Below are 10200 nucleotides of genomic sequence, written 5' to 3'. Positions count from 1 at the left end.
ACCAACCTAATGCTTCTCACTGTGACGTCAGAGGAAAACATTACTGGCAATGAAGATACCACAAGTGTTGTTAACTAATAGCAAACACATCTGCCGTTTTTGTGGTTTAAAAGACAAATTTCCACATTGTGGACAATAAAGACTATTGTGTATTTTATTGTATAAGTTAGCACTTAATTATCAATATACAGTATTTGAGATTCTCTCAGGGATTAAAACAAAGCATATTGAGGAACTTCGTCTGAGAGTTTAGGTTTTGATTACTGTACATACAGTAGTAAGTAGTAATTCTGAATAGCCATAGCCATAGCCATTACCTCATTTACATTAGTTTAATGGCTTTGTAGTTGTTCACCTCCATAGGTGCACCAACATGAAGGACAGAGAAAGCAGGTGAGAGATGTGAGAACACAACACAAAATCTACATGTGTCTTGGCATGTTACAGAGGAAATACCATGCATACCCTATCTCCTCCTAGAGAACAGGCAACAGACAACTTAGTTCAAAATGTTAGGAAAGTTTCTTCTAAAAGCCACACTCTCACCTAACTGTTTAGGGAAACAACATAAACCTCTGAGCAGATTTACCACTGTTGTTTATTGGTCAAATAGAAACAACAGGTTTCTGTTCTCTACCAAAAAGGTACAGGGTCAGGTGCTTAGGGCATATGGTACAGGTCTGGCTAAATGCAATACATCGTCATATAGAAAACTTTGTACAGTTTCAATAGAGACTTCAGAAAAAACTTTGATAATGTTCCTGTTCAATTTTAAAAATCAGGAAAAAGCTGCTGATTGTAGCTGTGAAAAAAATTAAAATCCAATATTCAGCTAAAGGACACATGAGGTAGTGACAAAAAAAACCCTTTTAAATCTCATTTTATTTGTTCACTTATCATTAGGAATAGTTACATATTACAAACACCTTGATACAATATTATATAAATATATAAAAAGCTTTTAAGTAAATCGAGATGTCCAGTTTTGGGATTGTGTTTCTTCTGTTATGCTCATTGTTTGTTTTTACGATGTCTGTTGTTTTTCTTCTTCTTGTTCTTCAGTCTGCGATGGAAAAATGGACATTTGTGTGAAATAACTCCCAATTTTACTCCAAGCAAGCTAGTAAAATATATTCATAACAGAAGTTACAACCACGTCTACATAGTGTGAATTCCTGAGATCTAGCCTGATGCTGTCAAGAAGGTATCTCCCACTTTTCCAGGGGGAGGCACTGACCTTATGTGGCTCCACTCGCTCCACGGTGAGTTACAGAGAGCATCCTTGGCTCGGACACAGACGGCCTTAGTCTTGCGCTTGACTTCAAACTGACAAATGTCTGTAGAGTGGGCTGTCAAGATCTAAGAAGTAAAAAAAAAGACATCAAGTCATGCAACATTTACTCTTTCTTTCGATTTGTGTGCGCAGTTCTTTTATGGCTTGTGGGATTTCCTGTCATTTGTCTGAACTTTTGTTATTATTTTCACTCTGCTTTAGTTCTTTAAAATACAAATTACAAGGTGCATGGCAATCAATAGGGTCCTCTTACCTTTGTGGCTTTTGAGTCAGTGCACGGGTTGTCACACTTTTCACATCCCTTCTTCAGCTGTGCAATCTGGAAAGTGAGGGGGAAGTAGGAGAAGGGACTGCTCCAGGATCTTGGGTAACTCCACTCTATCATCGTAGTGTTGACTGTACTGATCATCACCTTGTCAGGTTTCACTATCGAGTGTAAAAGCAAAAGACAGGGCGGAATGAAAACAAAGACAGGAGGAGAAAGACAAGAAAAACAAGTACATGGAAGTACGGAGTTATGTACAGGAAAAGAAATCTGTCTCCCGGAGATGTCTCACCTATCTCTGACAGGTAAAAGTGTTTCGAGTAGTTTTCCACTAGGAAGTGCTCAGTCTTCACGTAGACACTGATGTGGATCTGTTGACTCTCCTCAGTATAGGGGCAGTGCTGCTTGTCCAAGCACAAGATCCTGTGTCCGCTGTCGTCCACTGAACAGCCAAAGTGTCTCTGACCTGAAGAGCATGTCCAACGCTGACCACTGGTATCCACAGAGCACTGAATGTCATTGCTGTCAGTGACACTGCAAAATAATAATAATTTTTTTTTTTTTATTGACACGACACACTGATTTTGTGGAGGGTTTTTTCATGGCAAGAAGCTGTAACAACTTCTCATGGACAAAAAGCTGAAGGAGCAGATGCTGATTAAAGTATTACATAGTATAAAGTAGAACCTATCGTTCAGGAGCATTTACAGCTGTATTATTGTTAAATAAAAACTGATCCAAAAAAGCACTTTGTTATGTTTCCTCTCATAAGGAGGCATTTATGGGCGTCGCTGTGTAGTCTCAGCTCTGACATGGCTCCGAGCACTGTGTTATTACTGGAGAGCGAAACAGAAAACATTTCAGCAGTTTGTGAGCTTACCGTCGAGCTTTGATGAATGCTACTTTGCCAACACGTCTGCTGTGCCAGGTCCAAGAGCAGTGGAACTCTCCGTTGTAATTTTGAGCCGAGCACTTTAAATAATCTTCTAATGAGATAACGGCACGTAAACATGCAGAGATGGGAACACAACAAACAGACAAGACCCAATTTGTCAGTGGAAATTTCTAGCTGTTCTATTCAGTGCAAAGTTTTTAATTAGATCATACCTTGGTCAGATTTCACAAGAATCTTCCTCCTCTTAGTTTCTTCCTCTTGGATCAGGATCACAGTATGATTGAGGAGTGATCCGTCCTCGCTGTGGCAGGTGTAGTTGCCCCCTCCTAAGCTTTCCTCCAGCTGCACCAGATATGAGTTTCCTCTCTGCGCTTCCTGTACTCCATTCTTCCTCCAAAAAATATCCTGACTCTTAATGTCTCTCCTCGTAAGCTCCTCTGGCGACTCCAGGCAGCTCAGGGGCTGCTGGCCCAAAGTGCCGTCCACCTCCACAACCAAAGCTAACATGAGGACACACAGGAAGAGGTTATGGATGAACTGTTTAAACTTGGATTGATAAGTGTGTTTTCATGGAGATCAAACATACTGTGGGGCAGCAGAGTCCAGTGGCTTGTAGGATTTTGGCAACTGACTTGCAGAAACGCACACACAATGCCGAAAACAAATAACTTCATCTGAATAACAAAGAGAAGACAGAGAGCAAGAAAGTGAGGTGGCGGAAGTGATGTGAAGAGGGCAAATAAAGAAACAGAGAGAAAGATCAAATGACCAAAATCAGTACTCTTGCACATAACATATTGAGTTAATAACACAAAAGCCATAAAAATGCACTTGTAATTAGTCAATACAATCATTTACGTGCATAAATTCAAAATCATGGAAATTACTCGAAATAACAGTACATTAATAAACAAAAAACAAAATAAAAGCAACACAACTCAAAAACCAATTGAGAAGTGGAAAACCACAGCTCACAGAATGAATATACCTACTTTACAAATTCACACAGATTTCCATTTAAATAGTGAAGATCAACACACATGTTAAACTCAGAGTAACAAAGAACCACTAGCGATGTTCTTATCCATGAAAACCCAAAACAAACCAACGCCAAAAATGTAGCATAAAGTTTCATCCGCATGCAACCACATCCGGAAAAATAAATAAATCAAAAAACTGCATGTATGCCTCCAGAAAAGAAAAACAAATCGAAATATTCAGTACTTGTTTATATAGACCTAACTTACATCAAATGTCCATCCCCAGAGCATACTAAAGTAGAACCAGCTAGTTAGCAACATAAGTCATAATACCTAGTTTACTATATACGTGTTATTTACATTAAAATTCATTCATTTTAAACCTGCAGTTAAAAACTGTTTTAATTCCAACTTTTTTGTATAAACAAAGTAATAGCCAAGGGTTATTAGTTGCGCCGATAAGCTACTCATGTAGACTAGAGTATAAAATGAAAACACGGAGCGGTGTCAGATCCAAGCCGGCAGCAACTTCATCGTCTTTTATTTACACCAGACTGTAGTTAAGGATTTACACAGAGTGCCCGCAGCAGCCCATCATAGATTCACTACATCCGTTTTCCATTTTATTACTTCATAATAAAAGCCCATACCTTGCGAAAAGCGCTTAACAGTAGGCACTCAAACTCACTCAGAGCATGTCGCCAAAAGGCAATTCAACAAAATATCGTACACAAACAACCGTTTAACAAATCAGCCCAAAGTCATCTTACCTTTACATTTATTTCCAGAATTAATGGCGACCCTACGATTGAGAGCGCCTTTTATGTGAGTGACTGGCATTTAAGTATTTCCCCAAATCGCCTCGTACATTCGTCCAAAAAGTCCAACTTCGCTTTCTATTTGTTTACATGAAAAGAGGTATTCATAATCCTCTTTAACTCACTTCCACCATGAGCCTCGCTGGCTGGTATCATGTTACATGACATTACTTTCACGAAATCACCTGGTCAATATTACAGAGATGCTATGAAAGATTTAAATAAAGGTGATATTGGGCCTTCTATTATAATAGGCATTATTTGGGTTGAATTGGAGGAAATTATTAGATTTGAAAAGGGAAAAAAACTACTTTTACCTTAAAAGTTCAGCGTTTTGAAATACAGTGGGACTTAAAGTTAAATGGCTTGAGCCCACCAGCAGCAACAGCAAAAAACTTCCGGCCCCAAATCCTTCACAATAAAAGGGTATTATCTACAAATGCTGGTGATAACTGAACGCAAAACACTTTAATTTGTCACAAAACTGCACGGCGAAAACATTTTTTTAAATCTCAATACTTTATACTCACACTATTATTCAATCTGTAAACCTATTGGAAAGAAACTACAGCCACGTAAAAGTGAGTCATGCTGACATTTTGAGACGAAAGTGTCCACTGTCATTGTTATGTGCAAATGTCAAAACACTCCTCGTAGCTCGTGACCTGTTGCCACTATTTACTAAGTCACTACTGTATTGACTTGTAAGCCTATGCAGCCTCGTATTTTCATTATGAAAACTAAAACCTAAAACCAGAACCTGTGTTAGTTAAAATTCCAATTTCTATTTTTTATTCCAAAGGATTTTAACAGCTTGATGTCCAGGATCAAATACTACATATCTTTGGCATTCTGTAATATTTACTTAACAAGGAGGAGGAACAATATTTGGGATAGCATCCTATAATATCATAATATGTTATGAATCCTTGTAGTATCACAATGATGTCACAAAGACAAGTTAATCTGCATTCCATTTAGTAGTATGCACAGGTTTAGCAACCCTCAATTCTATGTCGTGTTTATTTACAGCTACAGAAAACTCTGTCTTGAAAGTCATCATAGAAAGCAATCAATACAGTAACAAAATAAATCACAAGAGAACAGGCTTTGTATTACGTTTATGGAAACCGTAACAACCCAGTGTCCGCAGCACTATCATCCTTAGAGCATCACTGAGAAACAAAACTTCAATGTGAAACTAGGGAAGGGGAAGAAGATAAAATAAGCTTGCCAGGTCAAAGAACGGTGTCACATCCGGAAGGTTGATAATAGACAGATATGGGGCAATGAGACTGAGATATTAACAATGAAAAGAAACATGAGCATGTCAGAAGATGGGACTTGGCGCAACCAGGTGAACAGACAAAGGACTGGATTCCTCAAGGCTCATTCCTTTATAATGTTAGGCCAACGACCATGCCACAATGAGAGATTATTGCTCATACACATTGCAAAAGTAGTTGAACCAAGCAACAAAATGCATACACGCACAAACTACAGTTTGAGGAAATAAGTAAATGATTGCAGTGATGTGGATACTAAACTTAGTAACTAAAAATTGAAAAGTATTGTCACAAATGTCACTTTATCAACTGTGAAGGCATTGCTTTCTTTTAGTTATTCTTTCTTTGTGCATTGACAAATTCGAATGAACCAAGTTTTGAGTTACCCAGATTTCCCTAAGCACTGTTTCGTTTGTGCCCGGTTGTTAAATCAGGTTTTGAGGGATCAAAGTTCTGTAAAAGTTTTATGGGTCTCTCTCTGTACTTTACTGTTTAGTATCCATTGATTTGTTTAGACTCAACACACCTGTGACCTAGCAACAAAGTAAACACAAAGGAACATAATTACTGACCAGAATCTTTTCATAAAATGATCAAGGACGATTAAACTGAAAAAGATTTTTAAGTAAAACTATAGTATAGTGTATGTGATTTCAGGCCGTGTGATAAACATGCAGCGATGATATTTTTGGTCTCAGACTCATTCTGTTTGTGGTTGGTTATACATTGCAGAGCTCAAGCAGAACATGAACTTGTTATGGCTTTTATCTGCCTTCTGTTCCCTTTTGTAGCAAGGTTGTAATGTGCATGTATACATGCTTTTTGGGTATGATACTCCTTAGGCACATTCACTAGGGTTTTTACTTGCTTATGGGAAAATCATGTCTTTTAGTTAAATATAATAATCTTACAGAGGACCATCTGATGCTTTGTGTATGACATCTGTGTGCCAGTCAGTCTATGAACAAATATAGGAATACCATTAAGGCAGTAGTGTACATGTCTAGAATAACACTTGATGTAGCTTGTCACTTGCATTCTTTTGTAAATATTAAAGGAGAACAATAATTTCCAACAGCCATGCAAACACTGATTGTTAATTAGCCTTACACTATTGCTAAGCAGCGCAGTCTTTGCATTTAATATGTATTAAAAGTGTACGCTAATGAATAAACCCTGATGTTCATGGTTGGGGTCCTGGACAGCCTGGGCCCTCTTTGACAGCTCAAAAACTACTTAGCAATTTAAGTTAGTTTTAGTTTTATCAGCTTGTTTATGACTTTTCCAAATTTAATAAAAGATAGCTCATAAAGATGATTTTGATCGGTTAACATGTTTCAGAAGTCCTATGCAGAAATAACACATTAGTTCTCTTTGGGGTCACATCAATACTTTTCTAAATACTCACATTATAAAGGTCACACGAAAAGAGAAACATAATGAAGAATGAAGGGAAAATATTTCGCTGTTACACATACAGCAGTGGAGTATGTGAAAGTCCAAACAATGAGGAAGTTAAGTCAGTGACATCAAAACACATGGATTAAATAATTTTTCTGAATTATTGAAAAATGTCATCTGTGTAGTGTTCATAAAGGACCACTAGATGTCACCAGAGGGTTACAGGTGTCTGCGTGCAAGATATTCTTTGGAGCAATTTCCATTTTAAATGGCAACCTGTCGAACCAGTTGAAGTAATAGTTCAAAAATCCCACATATTATATCCAATCTAAGCAATATTATTACATCACACATACTGTGGCACATGTGCATGTTTGCTTAGTACAGATTCTGATTTAATTGAGTGTGGCTGGTGTCCTTGCTCAAGTGTGATAACTCAATATTCTGCAGCTGTTGAGAATTACACGGCTGGGCGAGAGGCTCTGTACAGGCTTGTGGTCTGTGGCTCTGTACTGGAATGTCTTCCAGATGCCCCCAAAGCATAACAGCTGGAATGAAATCAGTGCAATGATCTCATCTGTGAGAGGGGTGGAAAATAGGGAAACAAAAGGGGGAAAAAGAGAAGACAGTGATGATGTAATGTGTGTGTGTAGGGATAGAGAAAGAAGGGGAGATGAGGAAAGGACTGGATAGAGGTACAGAAAGGTCAAGCCATATAAAGTGGTAGATTCCTGGCCCTGATCCACAGCTCCTTCTCTCTTATTAAAAAAGCCCTTTGTGATTCTGAGCCACAACAGATTTGTTTGTCTGTATGACAGACCCCTGTGGCATTTAATTTGTTTTGTAGTCTTTCTTAAAGCTTAGGTGGTGTACGTGTGTTTTTGCAAATCCTCTTTGGAATCTCTTAAGAATTTGTGTCTAAAAAGAGAGACTGAATTTGTATGCAGCCTCATGGAACTTTCTCTGACTGGGAATGTCACATACTGTCCTGCAGTTCCTGCTTATCACGTACCTCTTAGCAGAGAACCACTTGTTAATACAAAATCAGATAATAACTGTCAAACTGTCAAGTGAGGACTTTCCAGGATGGTGAATTAGTCCGAAAGCCTTCATTCTTCCTGTATTCTGATCCCACAGAGGGGACACGTAGAGGCTCAGATTTAAGCTCAGTGTTTCAAGTTATGTTCCCTTATGACGTACGTGCTGATGTGCCTTGTCAGTGCAAGCGTCACTTACTCACATACATAGATGCATTTGAATGTAATGTGATGCTTAGCTTAGAGAGAAAAAAGCAAACAAACTACAGTCAGTGACTATGAATCTTTGAACTACACTGAATGAGGTGATCTGAATCAGCAATGTGATTCTAGATTTCAGTGTCTGATGCTAACATACTCACAATGAAAATGCTGATTTTTAACAGGTTTTTCACTGTGCTAATTAGCACTAAATACAAAGTACAGTTGCGGATTATTAGAATGTTAAGAGCTCTGAATTTAGTCATAAACCAAAGTATTGGAGAAATTGACATTTTGACCTCATGGTGGTGACAGGAAAAATCAGGGATCACCGATTAGTAGGATTCATCCTCTGGGAAACACAAATATCAGTTCATGAAATATTTCAGTCTGGATCAAAATGGTGGCGGAATCAGCCAATTGACAGCAGCATTGCCATCCATAAAGCCATGCTAAAAATACAGAAAAGAATATAACTGTTTATCATCATTTAACTTGTTCATTGTGTGTTCAAAGAAAATTCTCCTTGTCAAGGTCTTCCACACTCATGTACAAAATTGAGTTGTTGCCATGTGATTGGCTGATAAGCTATTTGCGTTAACAAGCAATTGAACAGGTGTACCTAATAAAGTGGCCAGTGAGTGTATATTATCTTGTTTCAGATTATAGCTTATATTTTGAACAAAATGTTGTGTTGGAAGTGTACACTGAGGTGATTTTTATTAGACTAATGTATCCATGTTGTTCTTAATTTTTGTAGTAGGATTAAAGACTCTTGTCTTCGAAAGATGAATTTAAAATGACCCCATGGGAGGCAGAAACTGGCTAGCCTGATGCAACGTATCCCATCCGTGTGTGTGTGTGCATCCTACACGAGAAGCACGAGAACAAAAAACAATAGGACTATCCTGGGGCACGGATAAAATTACTTGGGAAGTAACAACAGCCTTGTAGGAGGCTGAAAAAAATAACTTATGTGAAGAAGCCTTTTAAGAAGTGACAGGACATTCTTGTTCTCTTTGTCTCACTGTCATCCTTTCATTGTCATGTCTGTACATGCAGAAAATATTTTACATTGCTATGGTGTTTTTTTCATTAAATTGATGTTGCTATGGTAAGGTTGTAATGTACTGCGTTGCACATAGCAGGACAGATTAGCCCAGTTTGTCAGCCCAGCTGAAAAAAGGCTCCCAGGCACAGTGCCAGGACCCCCGAGGAGAGTCCAGACATTTGCCCTGTGCCACTATAAGGACACCAGAGCAGGAAGAAACACATTAATCACATAAAAAAATTCAAAATACACAAAGAAGGAAAAGCAACACTTCATGTAGAGCTTGGCGTCGTGCCTAATGCTGACAGATAACAGCCAGGACAAAGGTTGACTTGTTCAAAGCATGATCCAGCATGTCCATCCAGCCAGCTGAAGTCAGTGTTAGGGGCAGAAGCTGAAAATAACACATACAGGGAAGTGATCGGTGAGTCACTTACCTTATTTGTCCTGTTTTGTTTTAAGTGTACGCACATTATGCACACACACAAACACAGGCAGCAGTCACTGACTTCATGAGACAGTCTGATAAAGTTGCCAGACAGAAACAACATCTTCTGCTTGAATCAGCTGCTTTTTTTTATATTACAGTACCACCCACAGATTGAGGCAAAAAAGGCTAAAGCTCTATCCCACACACCACGAGCTCTTTGAATGCGAAAACTATCCTCCATGGGAATAAAGAAGGACATTCCGAGTTAAAATAAAATGGCCCTGTGTGATCCACTGAAACTAATCCTGCACATTTTAATATCACCAGTCTTGGCTAAACCAGAATAATCCAAGTTTTAGAGTAATGTACAGTTTATTATGTACCAATTATTGCTACCTGTCATATAAATTCCCCTAAAACTTGTGTCATTATTTTAATTATGTGAAAGAGAGAAGGTTACAAAAATCTTTGTCTGTGTCTCCATCCAACCTCCTCAAACTAAGGCAATTCAAAACTAACAATTAGGATTTATAGTATTTTAT

The 10200-nt window shown here is 38.3% G+C and overlaps 1 protein-coding gene across 4 annotated transcripts; it reads right to left on the bottom strand.

Annotated features, from left to right (window-relative positions):
• On the bottom strand, window positions 1-9789 carry il12ba (interleukin 12Ba). 4 transcript variants are annotated; one of them, XM_038698579.1, is made up of 8 exons: window positions 9666-9789; window positions 3041-3128; window positions 2667-2954; window positions 2440-2545; window positions 1852-2093; window positions 1548-1720; window positions 1238-1359; window positions 1-1063 (listed from the first exon to the last, which is right to left on the bottom strand). In XM_038698579.1, the coding sequence occupies exons 1-8, from the start codon at window positions 9777-9779 to the stop codon at window positions 1012-1014; spliced, it is 1185 nt and encodes a 394-aa protein (XP_038554507.1). In that variant the 5' UTR covers window positions 9780-9789; the 3' UTR covers window positions 1-1011. The 4 variants fall into 4 exon arrangements, with proteins under 4 accessions (XP_038554507.1, XP_038554508.1, XP_038554509.1 ...); XM_038698580.1 differs by lacking the exon at window positions 9666-9789 and adding an exon at window positions 3702-3969; XM_038698581.1 differs by lacking the exon at window positions 9666-9789 and adding an exon at window positions 4570-4691 and having other exon boundaries at window positions 2-1063.
• Window positions 9790-10200: the final 411 nt, after the last annotated feature.

Source organism: Micropterus salmoides, unplaced genomic scaffold (genome assembly GCF_014851395.1).
Source record: "Micropterus salmoides isolate LMB-PRFRI ecotype aquatic unplaced genomic scaffold, ASM1485139v1 Ms_hic_scaffold_5, whole genome shotgun sequence".
NCBI lineage: Eukaryota > Metazoa > Chordata > Actinopteri > Centrarchiformes > Centrarchidae > Micropterus > Micropterus salmoides.
The sequence above is the reverse complement of the archived record's forward strand: the minus strand, read 5'-3'. Positions and strand labels throughout refer to the sequence as shown.

Coding starts and splice junctions, on each gene's coding strand:
- il12ba (XM_038698579.1), bottom strand. CDS start 9,779: ATGTTGTTTCTGTCTGGCAACTTTATCAGACTGTCTCATGAAGTCAGT. Junction 2,955..3,040: donor CTGGACTCTGCTGCCCCACA/GTATGTTTGATC, acceptor TCCTCATGTTAG/CTTTGGTTGTGGAGGTGGAC. Junction 1,064..1,237: donor AGCGAGTGGAGCCACATAAG/GTCAGTGCCTCC, acceptor TTTCCATCGCAG/ACTGAAGAACAAGAAGAAGA.